This window comes from Oryzias latipes, chromosome 20 (genome assembly GCF_002234675.1).
Source record: "Oryzias latipes chromosome 20, ASM223467v1".
NCBI classification, from domain to species: domain Eukaryota; kingdom Metazoa; phylum Chordata; class Actinopteri; order Beloniformes; family Adrianichthyidae; genus Oryzias; species Oryzias latipes.
Genome location: NC_019878.2, coordinates 15356976 through 15372490, shown reverse-complemented (window position 1 = coordinate 15372490; position 15515 = coordinate 15356976). Strand labels below are relative to the sequence as shown.

Below are 15515 nucleotides of genomic sequence, written 5' to 3'. Positions count from 1 at the left end.
ATAACAGGGCAAACGAATCATAAAGATAGATGCAAAGTAGGGGAGAAAAAACATGGGAAACGATGTCGAAAATTAGTGCATAATGTGTATGGCAGCTCTCCTCAGCTGACCTGTCCCACTATCCCATGTGACAGGCTGATGAATGTGCCGAGGGGAACTTTTATCTTATTTCGTCAAGGTCTGGCAGGCGCTCAAATTCTATGCAGCGTTTAGGAGAAAAAAAACAAGCGGTAAAGAAAGTGTCTGCCATCTTCCTTTTAGCTGTGTCATTTACTGAAGACGAGTTTGGCTTTTTGAAACCTAACATTGAAGGTGTTAGACTTCCATTTACCCACGTATTATGATCCTTTATCATATAATCCATAGAAGAAGTGGGATATTGGCTGAGTGAATGTGAGTTAATATATATACTAGCTTAACTCCAGAATAGGCTTCACGACTTATAATAGTGGAGCCTCAGAGCTGTGTTACTCATTTTTACTGCCGGGCTCGCAAATCTACTTGAAGCTGGTAGGAAAAGTAGTCACAGTTACCAATTTCGTTGCCTCTTTCTTTTAAATGTTGCCTTTTTTTTCTTCAATAAATGCACTTATACTTAAGTAACCGAGTTTCTGAAGCAAACCTGCTTATTGGAGAAATCTGCTGACAGGCATACCTGTGCAAAATCGTTTTTATCAAGGTTAAATCAGCATGACAAGGAACTATTTGATACGTACACACCAGGCATGTGATGCTTTTAGCATATGGAATCCTCACTTGACTGTCGCTTCCCGTCACAGTTGGAGGAGGCTTGGTGCGAAATGTCAAAGCGGTGCAAATCTTGTGAATCTTCCTCCAGCCCTTTGTATTTTAAAACAGCTCTATTCTGATATATAAAAGACTTGGTTTCATAGAATTCCAGCTGGGCACAAAACACAATTGTTAATTCCCATTTCACGATTGGCACTTCTGTGAATTGAAAATGACGCTACCCATACATCACTATCAAATTGGAGTCCCTGGTTGGTCAAAGTTTAACTGGTTTACATTTCAATATCTGTTCAATGTTATGTAGAGCCTGAAAATGACTTTAAAAACCACAGTAGTGATGCATGAACACAATAATTGTGAACGCAGAAGCACGGAAGGTGTGTTTACGTAGACTTTTCATTGAAACTGGTCACTTGAACGCGGGTTTCAGAGGCCGGTGTGATTGAAGCATAACATTCACCTTTCAAAAGACAGAAGCAAGAATAAAGAAGGGGTGTTTTTGTGGGATGGTGGAGGTCACTGCCAGGCATTTTCTGGATGGATTTCTCGAGTAGCACTAGTTCCTCATGAAAATCGCAAATTAAGCTTTTCCACAAAAAGTAGATTTTCCAAAAACATGATTCCTACCGCACATATTAACACAGTTATTAAACTTGGTTTCCGTCAAAAAGAGGGACAGCTAAGTTAAATGCTTCCATCATCATTTTTCTGGTTTGTATTTATGCCCTTTTTCATGCAAAGTCAGCTAATGCAACGGCCTCTGTGGGTTTAGGTCAGAGTTTAATTTTTTGAGTGTCCAAGAAACATTATGAATAGGCCAGCAGCAATGTGCAGCACTGAAAACTTAAAAATGCAAGACTTGGTGCTTAGTGAAAATAAAGCAAAACGTTTTTTTTTATATTACTGTTTTGGGTTCAAATTGTATTAGAAATCCCTGTCATGCTGATTTAGGTCTCGTACTGATGAGACTTTCTGGTCTATTACTGGTCTTGCTCTGTTTCGAATTTGAAAATAAACATGAAATGATTCCTTGATTTATGTCATCCTGTAGGAGTATCAGTCTTGCAACACCCTGCCATGCCCCGATGTCAAAAAGACCACGCCATGGACACCCTGGACACCCGTCAATATCTCTGACAATGGCGGCCACTACGAGCAACGCTTCCGCTACACGTGCAAAGCCCGCATCCCGGACCCGAGCATGCTGGAAGTGGGTCGACAGAGGATCGAGATGCGTTACTGCTCCAGTGATGGATCCACTGGCTGCTCCACTGATGGTGAGTGCACTGATGTCAGCCTCTATTCTGGATATTAAACTTTCTGTCTCCGTATCCGGAAAAAGTTAAAGTAGCTCGAATTCAAACCTCTCTTGACTTTCCTGTCTGATCCTTTAGATTCTATCAGAAGATTATTTTTTTCATTCATTAATGAACTTCCAATCCGTAAAGCCGATTGGAGAAACAGAACTAATTCTCATGCACAAGTTCATATCGACTTTAACTTTTTTTTTTCTCCCGCTTGCTTGAGTGGAGGCAGAACAGTGGCAGTCGGCAATGTCTCATGAGAATCCAATGCTGTAAATGTTTGTACAAGCAGTTTGCTAATTGACAAGTTGTTTATGTTGTTAGAGGAAGTATTAGAGAAAAGACGGGCCCACAGCAAAGAGGGCTTAGATAGAAATGCGGCAGGAGGGGTTTTTTTGTCTTTGCCTCTGAAGGAGAAGCTGCTTTTAGGGTTTTTCATTCCCCACGTTTGTCTGGGTGGTCTCGTTTGCTAGCCCACTTACACGCCACATGCCGCGCAAATGGCTTAACTTTATTGTTAATGTACACTATCGCTGTCATTTTCCTTTGAACTTCATCATTATATTTTTTAATTACTAAAAGCTGCCTTTGCTGCCACTGGTACAAGATGTTCTTTGAAGCCACAGCACTTTAAATGCTTCTGAAGGGTTTCAAATGAGCTCTGACAAGCTGAGGGGAGACCTGACTGCTGACTGGAAGCCTGAAGAGGAGTGACAGCTGCACATTTAAGACATTAGAGAGCAACGTCTGGGGCTTTAATAGGGCTGTCTTGACTCTGCTTAGTGCAAAAAAAAAGCAGACACAACGTGTTTCATTAGAAGTTGTCACTTGGAAGCCTGGCTTCAAATTAGCTTAGTGTTAATTACAGCTAAAAAGCAAAAAGCGGTGAGTTCAGCAGTCACTTTTAGCAGAGTGTCAGTCTGCGTTATAAGATGTAAGCAGTCTGCATGCTCCAGTAGGCAGATGGTGACAAACTGAGAGAGCTGCTCTGTGAGCGCTACAGACACTTAAAAATACAGACTTTTTTTATTTTTTTAATGTCTGCAATCAGTATGAGAAGCACCACTAACTCACTCTGTGAAAGCGAAAATGATACGCTGCTGCAGGTAACTTTTTAACCCTAATTTTGAAGGAAAGTAATGATTTAAGCGTTAACAAAGACGAGCTTCATTATACAGTTAATATCAAAATTATACCCAGCAGTGTTTCATAGAAATTTTCCCCGTTAAAGGGAATTAAATTTAACGTTTATTTTTTTACATCTCTTCCAATTTTCTATTTCTTACCATTTTTTCCACTTTTAATCAAAAGCAGAGGACCTTCAGAGTAGGAGATGAAACTGTTTCCTTAAACTCTGTTTCCCTCAGCTACACTGCATCACGTCTGAGTGATAGAAAACTCTGCGTGTGCAAGGCCTCCGTTTGCAGCTTGCTGCCGTCCCTCGTTGATTGTTCATTTCCAGACTTCAATATGACTCAGGTCTCAGAGGAGATTGAAGTCATAACTGTCGAAAAAGAGGATGGACTTCACTGATCCGCTTGGTCATTTCAACCATTATCAAACTCACCATCCATCTGGAAGGCATTGGTGTGTGTCTGTGTTGTGTATTAGGTGGCGGTTGATGTGTGTTTGCCATTTTTGCTGTGTGACCTGTTTGTGTGGCTCTAGCAGAGTTTCTGAAAAATGCTGTTGTCCTAATGTCGATCTCTCAGAGATGCACAGGGTGTGTGGTCTCTGGAGACGACAGTTAACCTTTCATGAAGCAAAAGGCTATCATAAGATAATTACCCCTGCCTTGGTGGGTTTGTTCTGAGGTCCACAGATGGGGCAAAGGGCACTGACATCTTTCTGGAGTGATGAGCATCCAGAGGGATTTATATGTCTTTTACAGAGATTTATGATGTTCCATCAGGCATCTGGCGACTTGGAATTGATTAGTGCCCTGTGTACTCTGAAGCAGATATGAATTATTTTAAGAGCATTCAATCAATTACACTGACTGTTAATGACTGTTTCTAAAAATAAAATGTGCTTGTGAGAAAACATTTTAAAAATTCAAAAAAAGATCCACAGTGTTTCAAACTTATTTCTGTGTGACATTTTCTTTTCTTTTGGCAGCTTTCTTTAGGGGATGCAAATAATTGAATGTCATCTACCCCCTATCCTCCTGACTCACACTAACCATTTTGTTTTGCTTTCGTACTTGTCCTACGTTTACATCGGCCCCAGCAACTGGCGTTGAATTGCTTTCAATGGAAAGGCAATGCAAATGGTTGTATACTTGCGTTTTCGGACTCTCATACCCACATGTCACTACGCAACTTTTTAAGTCCATTCTTGGGGTCTACGTCTAAGCAGTAAAACTTTCAACTGCTTAATCGAAAACAGCTGAATTTTGACCAATCAAAGACTCAGATGTAGTGACACATGCCTGTGTGAACGAAGCGTTTCTTTGCCATACCTCCACAGGTATGTTGTCAGGGCCAACTGCCTTTCCACTCATCGCCTGTTCAATACCGTCCTCACTTAATCCTCACTGATCCTTGTTATTATCTGCTCCACAATTATTTTCTTCATGCTTCTGCTCTGCAACGTTCTTCTTCCATCTTTCCCTCCCACTTGTGGAACCTATCAACACATTTGTGTTCCTGTCCTCAATCACCCTAACCTGCTGCACATTCATTCCATCCATTTCTCTAATGGAAAACCTGAACAGCCTCTCCCTTTTTTGTGTCCAGCCCATCATTCTAGTCGTCTTACACTACCAAGTATTCTTGTCTGCTTTGTTCATTCTAGTTGACGCACCAAATTCCTTACCTTGCTTATTGCTCTTTAACTACATGTCTTTAAATGTAAATCAGCAGGTAATTGTCCCTTATTTGTTTCATTTGACTTAAAAAAAACACTTGAGATTTATTAGTCCTAAAACAAAGTTGTGCATGAATTTCATCTTTATCAATTAGATGTCATTTAGAAATGTTTTTCTTTTATATTTTTCTAAATCTAGAGCAAATTCTTAGGAACACATTGGATGACAACCCAGTTTCAATGTGTCAATGTGCTCAAGCCAAATTTTGAAATCAATTTTTGTCACAAAAGTCAATTCCACCCTGGTGTTGTTTACTTGGGTAGGAAACAAAAACATAAAAGTTTCAAAAAATGTATAAACATGCAATATCTCAATAGTTAGTAGATTTATCATAAGAACGTCGAAATGAAATGAAATGAAATGAAATGAAATGAGTGTAGGCTTATTCCACACCTACGGCCCGCCCATAATCCATATGCAAAGTTTTTATGAACTCCTGCCGCTTTGCAGAAAAGATGTCCAAGAAATCAACAGGTTTTTTTTGCCAAAATCATAATTAAGAGCCCATACAGGGTATGCTTTTAAAATAGATCAAAAGATTTTTGGAGAAGGACTTTAATTCCTCTTTTTTTTTGGTCATCTTTTTCCAGTTTGTGTGATTGAAGTTTCGTAGATTCAATTAAATTATATTTATAGAGCCCAATATTGCAACAATAGTCATCTCATTGGGCTACATACCAGTAATTAATTGCATGAAAACATGAAATCAATAATAAAATTTAATAGGTAATTGCTAAACTAAGATCTGTGCAGCTAGCAAACAAACCAGCTTTACCAAGTTATAACTTTGTCCTCTGAGTTTTTGCAACACTTCCATTGCCTAAGAATAGTATTTTAAGTATGTAAAATACTGTCTGAGTCAGAATCCTCAGAGTTATATTTACTGTTGTGTTAAACATTCCCCACACCACAGCCCACCATGTCATTTGTGTATTTGCTCATTTGAAGTTGATCCACTGATTTAAAGGCTATCCCTTCACCCCCCGCTGTCTCATTGAAGCTGCCTCCCAGTGACGAGATGAAGCTTCCATCTCTGCCACGATGTCCAACATCATTTTTGTCTCTCCCTTGCTGAGACAGAATGTCACCATGTTCCAGCATTATACCAATGAGATGCATGTGACATTTAGACGATTACATTCAGAGGCACAACAGATGTTATTGATTCCTACACGGGAGACACATGTGCCATGCAGATAAGGGGGAATCAATAATTGAGCTTTATTCTCCACACCTTCCTGCCAGCCTGCCTTTGTGTCGCCTCATCTCTCACATTAAGTCCTCAATCTGTCTTTATTACAAGAGATAAATTATCAATATGTGATTTAGCCAAGCATTTACAATGAGCTTTTATACAACATACTCATTCGTTTCATATCAGTGATTATGGCTTAATAATAGCGATGAGTTAATTGCTTAAGATCTCTAATGATTTAAAGACCTCTCTTGTCATTTACGCCTACCGATTAGTCTTTTATCTGCTCTGCAGGGCTTTTCTTTTCCATCTTATCACATTTCTAAAGTCTGGGATAAAAAAAAATTTCAGCAATTGATTACTTTCCAGCATAAACATGTTTGTAAGACGTCCTTGAGGAATACGGTGCAATTTATAAAAGGCTTTCACTCTACACCAGTTTTTTGTTTTTCCGTCAATTGAAATGTATATTTTTGTTGAATCTGTGAACAAAACAACAAAGCAAAGCAAAAGTAGCATAAATATATATTTCATTAGAGTAGTAAGTGTGGAGGTCCAGAAATGTTAAAACTTTTGGGAGGGGGGTTTCAACGTAAAGACAGCATTCTAGAAGCACTGGTGCTAGAAAGTAAAACAATACGGCTGCATTAATGCGCACACGCTAAATAAGCATGTATTTTTTTCTGCACAACCTGCACATATCTATGCAGAGCCACACAGACCACGGTAAAAACTGCACATACAAGCCTTTTCACACATATATGTATACCTGTACCCACACAAATCAAATCAAATTGGTCTTTATTTATATAACACTTTTCATATAAAATATAACACAAAGGGCTTTACTCTAAAAAAACAAAACAAAATAAATGATATAAAAACAACCACGAAAATTAAATTAAAGCCCCCTCCACCAGACCCACGCACAATCCTCCATCCTCCCACCCCCTAACTGATAGCCAATGGGAAATAGGCTGAGCACAGAAAAAAAAGTTCTAATAGTTGAGACCTCCCTCTTTGTGAATAGCTGCACTCCCAGGCAAATGCATGCATATTTCATAAATCTGGCGATCAGGCAGGTGTGTTCAGGTGAGTGTTTATACTGGAATGAGCAATGATGTTACTGAATGTAGAAGAGTTCATGACTGTGTCCAAATTCCCTCCCTACTCCCCAACACCTAAATAACAAAATAGTTCCCTGGATTTTTAAAGCAATTTGGGCCCCAATGCTTACAGCTTTTTTTTAAGACAAAAATGAAGTCAACGATTTTCCGAAATAAAAACCTGGTAAATCTGAACATTTTACATATGCTGTGTTCTGAAGATGAAAACTTTTCTCCACTTGAAACATTGTTCAAACGCAATGCATTGTGGTCTATATTCCACAATCTAGTGATAATCGATGCACATCGGTTTTGATAAAGAAAGGAAATCTCTGGGGCACTTGATTTTTGAACTGTAGATTCGGACAGTTATACAAAATGGCAAAGCACTATATAGTCCACTATGTAGTGAGTAAAGAAGAAATTTGAACACAACCATAACCCAGGGTATTCCGTTGCCCTTCATGGAGAAGTCTAATACCAGAATACCACAGGAGCCCCCGCTGCTGGAGAGTCAAGGGGAGGCAAATGCCCCTGACAGAAAGGAAGAATGGCAACAGGACCTACCAGGTTATAGTCGACAAGGCGTTTGCGGAAAGACCGAGTGCCCTGCTACACAAAGACAGGGCCGCAGTTCCCATCCTCTGGGGGCAGGTTCACCTTTCCAGCTCAGATGTAATATGATCCCAGGGATCAACCTCACCGTGTTGACAGGGGGGGCCACCAGACCTATATAGCCAATGCACCAAGGAACACAACTACCACCACCTCTGTGTGGGTGATGTGAGTAACCCTTGTGCTATCCTAGGCACTTTGACATTGGGAGTTGGGTCATCTAGACCCACTAGACAGAACCTTTTTTCTTCAATGATTTGTGAACCTCACTGGTGTCCTTGGTGAAATCTTTCCACCTTTATCCACCTTTGTCATGGAAGGGAGAACACGTCAATGTAAGGGTTGGTTAACTAAGATAGCACAAGGGTTAAATGAGGCAGCAAGCCAGTGGGATGGTACCAATGCCAAGTAGTGCAACCCCAAAAGTGTCCCCTCTCTACACGTTCTGATGAAATGTCGTATAAAAAAGGACAGTTAACCCTCAGAAACTTAAATAAGACCAAACTTGACACAAAGGCATAAATAGAATTAGAAGGATTAGAAACAGTGACAGCATGAAAGATAAACATTGACAGTTTTACACTTTACTCCCACCACTGTCCTCTGGGGGGGGGGGGGGGGGGGTTCATGTCTCGCAAACATTAAACAATGGCTATCTCTTGCTGCTTCTGCAGACATGTTTATTTTTCATGCTGAGGTCGCACAAATGTGATAGTAAAGCTGTCCACGGCATAAGACCAGCAAAGGCAGCGATTATTGCACTTGGTTTAAATGGTTTAAAGCAAACAGACATGCAGTCAGACTCACTTTCTGTATAGTATTTTCTTTGCTTCTGATTTTACTTCACTTTTAAGACTGAAACAAAAACACATCACTCTAAATCTTTTAATATCCACCGCTGATGAGACGTTTTCAGCAAAAATGTGGCATGTCCCTGAGGTTTATTGTTTGCATCTGACAAAGACAGAGACAAACACAAGGCAGCAGAAGAGCCCATAGAAAGATGAAAGGGATTTTTGTAGAGGGTTTCGTGATTTCGTAATTTTTCTGGCTCGTGTCACTGAGTGATGACATGTGCCATTTTTTTTTTCTTTGGAGAAACTGTGATTTGCCTGATCTGGTATGAAGGTCAGGTTTGTCTCATGGTGGAGAGATTATTTTTTTTCTGTGCAGGTGTCATGAGCTGACATTGAACAGACACATGACAGTGTTGAGGGACGACTGATGGATGGAGACGATTCATCTGTCCTTATTGTCTTCCCTTCTCTTTGCTCTCACTTTCCACAATCAGCACTGCTTTTCTCCTGCTGTTGAGTCAACTTGCTAATGCACAGTTTATTGAATTCATACAACACACGCTCTGGATCCATTCCCATAGTCTTTGTTTCTGTAAGAAATCAATGCAAAATGAGAAACGGGTGAATACATTCTATAGTTTTCGAATATTTTTATCTATTCTAATTAAACCTGAGGATCGTTAAACCCTTAATGTTGAGGTTTAGGTGGCAGTCAGTGCAATCCTCCACATCAGAGACTTCAGAAAGATCATCCCCAGAGGTTAAAATAGCTTTTGAACTGTAGTGTTATTTTGAAACAATAATCTCCAATAAGGGCTAATATACTGCCTGTCTCTGTTGGCCTGTTTCTAAATGACAGAGTCGTTTCTGACGTTTAACTGCAACATTATGGCATCTCAGGGTGGCTCTTAAAAAGTTGTAGGTGCCATCTGTCATGCTTGGCGTACGCCAACAACTCATTTCTCCTTCCAGATCTGTGTGGAATGGCGCTCACAACCTTTTTTCAAATACCTAGGAAAGCCGGACGCTACCCATTTTGCTTTTACTTTAATACAGTGCTTCTAAATTATTTTTTGCAAGCCCCCCCCCCTAGGAAAAAGAAAATGTTTTTCACCCCGAGCAATTGCCCGTGTTACTCTCTGCCTAAAACCGCTACTACTGCACGCCCCACTATTTGAGAAGCACTGCTTTAACATATGCCCTCCGAGGACATATGCCCTCCTTGTTTCAGGAGTACGAGGACCCAAATCATGCAAATACACAAATGCACTATTCTGCTTTTCTTCTTAAGCCAAAGGGTTGGGCTGGCAAATAAAGGTGTGTTTTCAACAACAAGTTCAAACTGAGATTTTTTTCTGTCATTGTCTTTGACATTCCCTTTTTCGCACCTAGCTGCTTTTTTGACACCACAAGCTTGCTATTCTTACCGACTACACCTGCAGTGTAACACCACAATTACCTGCTTGCTGGAGGTTTTCCTAACAGTGGAAATTTAAAGCGCAAATCCTTTGTACGGTTTATAACAAACAGACTCTGGAAGCTAAGCAGCGTGCAAACGGAGATGTTTGCTATGAACTTATTTTTTTATTAAGAAGATTGATAAATAAAATAAAATATAAAAATCAATTGCCTTTTTGTAGTTTCAAAAAATGAATAAAAATAAAAACTAGAAAAAAATCATCCATAAGGATTTAACTGTATTTTTAGTATGTTTGTACATTTAACTGTCTAATAAGTGGCGAGTTTAAGAGTAAAATACAGTAAAAAATAAAAAAATAAAAATTTATGTACAATAATTTTTCCTGGAAGATTCCAGATTGGACGAACCAAAACCAAAATTAATCAAAGCAGAAAAATGCAGTTTTTACAAAATTTTAAAAACTTTCAAACTAGCATGAGTCTTAAATAAAGAAAAAATGTGTTTCAAGTTTTGATTTTTTTATTTACATGTCTTCCAAATTCATTATTTCTGCAAACCTCCTTACACCTGATTGTTATCCAGCATAATAAGGCAAAGTGGTTACATTAGAGCAAACTGTTTGTGTTAACTTACCAAAGGAATTGTATGCCTTCAGTAGCAAATTCATGCAATTATAATCTTATTATGTTGCTTTTATTATGTGCTCTTCAAGTTTGTAATCAAGCTTGTTTTTCACTCTTGGTATTTTAGCTAATAAGATCTCAGATTAGAAAATTGATCACCTTAATTGTAATTTTCTCTGATTTTCCATTTGATAGATGGGAAAGATTCTGACATCAGTGCCTTGGAAAAAAAACAAGCATCGGGTAGCACTGAAAGCAAACCGTTGCTTGACAATTTTCCAAGTTTCAGACACATTTTCAGTTTAGTGTGGTGCAAACTCAGCCTTCGGTGACCTGCACATGAAAGGTAATTTATCAGAGAAACGATTTCATTGTCTGTTCAGCGTTTTGTTTCCGTGGCACCTCTGGGCACCAGAACCAGTCAGCATGCATTCAAGAGCGAAAAGGCCCATAAAGAGAGCAGAAACGTTGTCATGCAGTGATGACCTGTCCTGCTGGAAAATCTAAGCCTCCAGATCCTTGTAAATAAACATGGACAAGGCAGGAAAAATGATATTGAAACCTCGCTTTGAGCTCTAAAATGTCCATGTTAGATGTAGGCAGTGCTGAGAACTAAATGAGAATGGAAGGTAATGATGTAGAAGTGCATCCATTAGCTGTAGTTTGACCTTCTAGATACTCCTTTTAACGTTAAACCAGTCAAGCACTATGGAGTAATTAAGCAGCTATGGGTGTAGTAACTCTGTCAGAGAAAAGAAACAAGGAACTTTTAACTCAATCTGCCATGGGAGCATCTCAAACTAATGTTTGCAACTAGCCGTGTAAATGTAAACAAACAAAAAACACAGCGAGAAACGGCTACGATCAAACTTTGCTTTCCTTAAAGGGAAACCACTGGGAGGGCAAGCAAAAGTGAGAGTAAATTGAAATGTGGGGCACGCTGGAAGACACGTTCTTACCACAGCATGGGCCGCTACTGTTGTTTTGATGAAACATGACGGCATGTCTTTCATGCTGAACGCAGTTATTTTCCCACCCTCCATTTCCCACCTCTCACCGTCTCCATGTAAACTCGCCTTGCAGGTGTCTGTTCATCTCCATGTCCTGCGCGCGGGACTCTTTGTTGTGTCCTTTTCATTGCACTCGAATTGTCGTACATGTTTTTGGGCGTGCATCCATATTTTCTGGCACGTACAAAAGCGCACAACTTCAAATGGCAATGATGTACATTTCATATTTTGTTTTGCTTCTCGGACACAAATAAAGGGGTGTTTTGAAGTCTGGCTTCTTTGTGGGGGGACATCAATGCCTTGTGCATTTCGTCCTCGTAGGAGAGTGAAAATTAAATTGTTTTAACCGTGTGTGGCTCGTGTTCTGATCAACAGATCCAGTCAATACCTGTTTGAGGGAGAGGGAGCCCTGTTGTTTGTGTTAAACAATATGCAAAATACATCTAACAGGCACTAGTTAATGCTTGTTTAAGCAAAAGGAGAAAAGTGCAGTGTAGGTATTGTTGGCGGCAGCTTAATTAAAGGTCCACATTTGGGCGTGCCTCTTTTATCTTTTGCTTGCATTTGCACACAAGTGTGTGTTTGTGTGCAAGAAGGGACACTTGATTAAATTAGTACTTCATGGCCTTTAGAGTAGTGGTCCAGGCTCTTAAGCCCCAGAGGTCTAGATAAGGAGTACGGGTCAAAAGTGGCAGTCAGAACTGTCCGTGCCACTGCCTGCTCCGGATCAATAAAGAGCGAGGGCCCCAGTGTCCTCAACGAGCTTGTCTGTGCTGCCGGCAGCTTGATGGCGGAGTGAGCCGGCCTGTGCACTGCCAAGGTCGGCCACAGTTATGAAGAGGCGGATTTTCACTGGGTAAACACGCCATCCTTTCCCTGAGAATACAAAGCAGCCATGCAGCGATAACTGTCGGTAAAAAGAAACATACTGACAAAACAGAGAGGCAGAGTTGGAGGACAGACAGGGGAAGGGAGACAAAAGACAGAAAAAGATTAATACTGACAAACATAGAAATGGACACGGTCCAGAGAGATACAGTGGGGGACCAAAAAGAAGGAGGATTAACGGGAGAATTAAATAAAAAGGTTGCTGTGCCATGGATGAATGACTAAGCCAAAGATCCAGATGCTTTTTTGTCTGTTTATAGAGGCCCTGAGTGTATATTTCCTTTTAAAAAAAACAGGCCCCAGTTTTATATAAGTTCATTGAATGAGTAAATTACTGGAAAAGTGCTTTTGAAGTGAATGTAATTTCAAAAAAGGTCATTATCATTCATTCTAACAGATGGGTTCACTCTTTTCATTCAAACTAACAGAAGGTTTCTCTACTCTGTTGTCTCTTAACACAAGGCACATTTATGGGGCTGATTAATGCATGCAGTAATTAGCGTTTAATAGAAATTACGTTTTCAGATTTCATTAGGAATCCACCGCTTGACTCATTTCAGATGATTAAACCCACAAAACTCACCTGATGTTGTTTGATGAAGGGACCGTGTTGACAGGACACGCACAGCTTCCATCTCCAAAAAGAGACAAAATGAGCGGAGGGGTGATAAATGATGGATTACCTTTGTGTTGCTGCTTTTTGACAACAAGGAAGGTTCTTGAAATAGAGATGAAAAAAAGGTGGCAAAATGTGTGGAGCACCCATTAGAAAGGATTCAGTCTATAGAAAAAAGAAAAAATGTTTCATGTCTGTCTGATGAAAATAAAAAATGTGGAAATATTTGGTTTGATTACATAAAATTTTAGAACATCAAGTCAAGTGTAAAGAATTCACTCCAAAACTGTAGTTAAACTGTCTGTGAAAGCAAAACACAAGATATTTAAGGTTATAAAGAGAAATCATTGGGTTTGAAAACTTTTACAATAAGGTATTTTCCATGAATAAAAATAATGAATTAAAAAAATAAGACTATATAGTTCCCAACATAAACCTTTTAACTGCAAGACAAGAATGACTGTAGATTTATTTTGTGTGAAGCCAATGGCTTAGTAAGTTCAATCTGTCAGTCAACGCATAAAACCTAGTAGTATGGCTCGTTAAACAGAAAAAAGTCAAAAGGTTCATTAGTATGCAGGAGAAGTACAAACAATAGTGTACACATATGACACAAAACAGTAGCTACACCTGTTTTCCAAGATTTGTATTCTTATGCTCCTGTAGAGGGACGTCCCTATAGAGTCCAACAGGAGGTGAACCAAAACATGGAAATGGTGGACTCTTGGGAATCTTCAGAGGTTGAAATATGTGTGTTCGGTCTCAGCAGTTGCATTATTGTTATTGCTTTTGCATTATTGTTTGCAATTTGTGCAAACAGTGGAGACAAACGCATATGTAATTTTATTGTTTCTGTCCTAAAAGGCTCCACCAAACCCTCTGTAAACTGAAACAGACAGTTAAAGATGGCATTTTAAGATTTCATGAATTCTGGGGCTGTGTGTGCAAACCATCAAGACAAGAGGATTCAGTAACTAAGACATCTAAATTTGCTATTTTTTGACTGACTTTCCAAAAACCTAATTGCATTTAAAGTTTTTTAAAACTATAACATTTTGAAATATTTTATAGTTAAGGTTATGGGGATTCCACATGTTTTCTCATTTCAATTTTAATTTGCATTACTGTTTTGAGGAAGTGCATTATAAATAAAGTTTTAACATGTATACTACAAAATGCCATTAAGGAGACTTTTAAGCCAACTCTGGAGCCTGGATACAGAGCTTTAGGATTTATAGAAGGTGAATTTAAGAGCTCCACCTGGAACCAGGAGGAGGTGTTCCCAGATAAAGGCAGATTATTTGAGGAAAACTTTGGGTAAGCACATCAGAAGCTGTTGTTAGTTGGAGGAGGGTGACCAGACTAATGAGGCCATCTTGCACAGTTCTGAGAAGCTTGTTAGCAGGATAGCACTTGCGAATTAGCTCTTCAAACAGACTATAGCAGAGGTATGAAAATGCCACAGGTTTTGCAGAGTTTATTTCATGGTTCTTTAACGTGTTCTGTGAAAAGCCAAAGTTTTCAGCTGGAAAAAAGAACTCTCATACTGATCTGTTTAGTGACGTCATCTGTCTAAATTGATTGACAGAATAGTTTGATGGGGTTTGTGCAACTTAAGTAAATTGGTAATTTAGCCATTCCTACAAGATATATTTGCATCTATTTCGATGGAACCTTTTTATTGTAATTATTGCTTCTTTGCTAAATTATTGTAAACTAGCTCAAATGCCCTTGTGCTCTTTCCCCGCCAGTGGAGTGTAAGCTTTTATCAAGAGGTTTTTTATTGATTCTGAGCCCTCCTATTTGTCTTCAAAACAAATGCACACAGTGCTGCCAGGACTGGAGGACAGTTATCGTCTATTTTCCCAGGGAAGACATTGTGTATCTTGAAGCTTAACAATGAAAACCACTGGCTCTACAGGAGACGTTTCATGCTGTGGGGGTGTTTCGCCACATTGTGATTGTTCCTCTGTTGGGAACAGGTGAAGTGCTTCGTCTGGGAAGAATCTCGGGCCACACGGTGAACGGCGGCTGGTCGGCGTGGAGTTCCTGGTCTCAGTGTAGCAGAGACTGCAGCCGGGGTATCCGGAGCAGAAAGAGGACCTGTACTAACCCCGAGCCCCGGTATGGAGGTCAGACCTGCCTCGGACCAGCACAAGAGTATCAAGAATGTAACATCACCCCTTGTCCAGGTAAAAAGTACAAAGGTACAAACCTGCTGTTAATAAATCTCCCTTGGATTAAAAACACTGACTTGGCAAAAGAAGAAGATGCACAGAGATAAAAACCCTTTAGCAGGAACAGAGGCAGTGTATCTTTTTC

The 15515-nt window shown here is 39.6% G+C and overlaps 1 protein-coding gene across 5 annotated transcripts in view; it reads left to right on the top strand.

Moving 5' to 3' along the window:
- sema5a (semaphorin 5A) overlaps positions 1-15515 on the top strand; it is a 142135-nt gene that overhangs the window by 115349 nt on the left and 11271 nt on the right. For all 5 annotated transcript variants that reach the window (XR_002292683.1, XM_020712736.1, XM_011488866.2 and 2 more), the window contains exons 16-17: positions 1802-2027; positions 15176-15385. Coding sequence is in view for 4 of the 5 variants with exons in the window: in XM_020712736.1 (XP_020568395.1) it covers positions 1802-2027; positions 15176-15385 (436 nt within the window). In the remaining variant the exon portion in view is untranslated. The remainder of the gene's footprint in view (positions 1-1801; positions 2028-15175; positions 15386-15515) is intronic.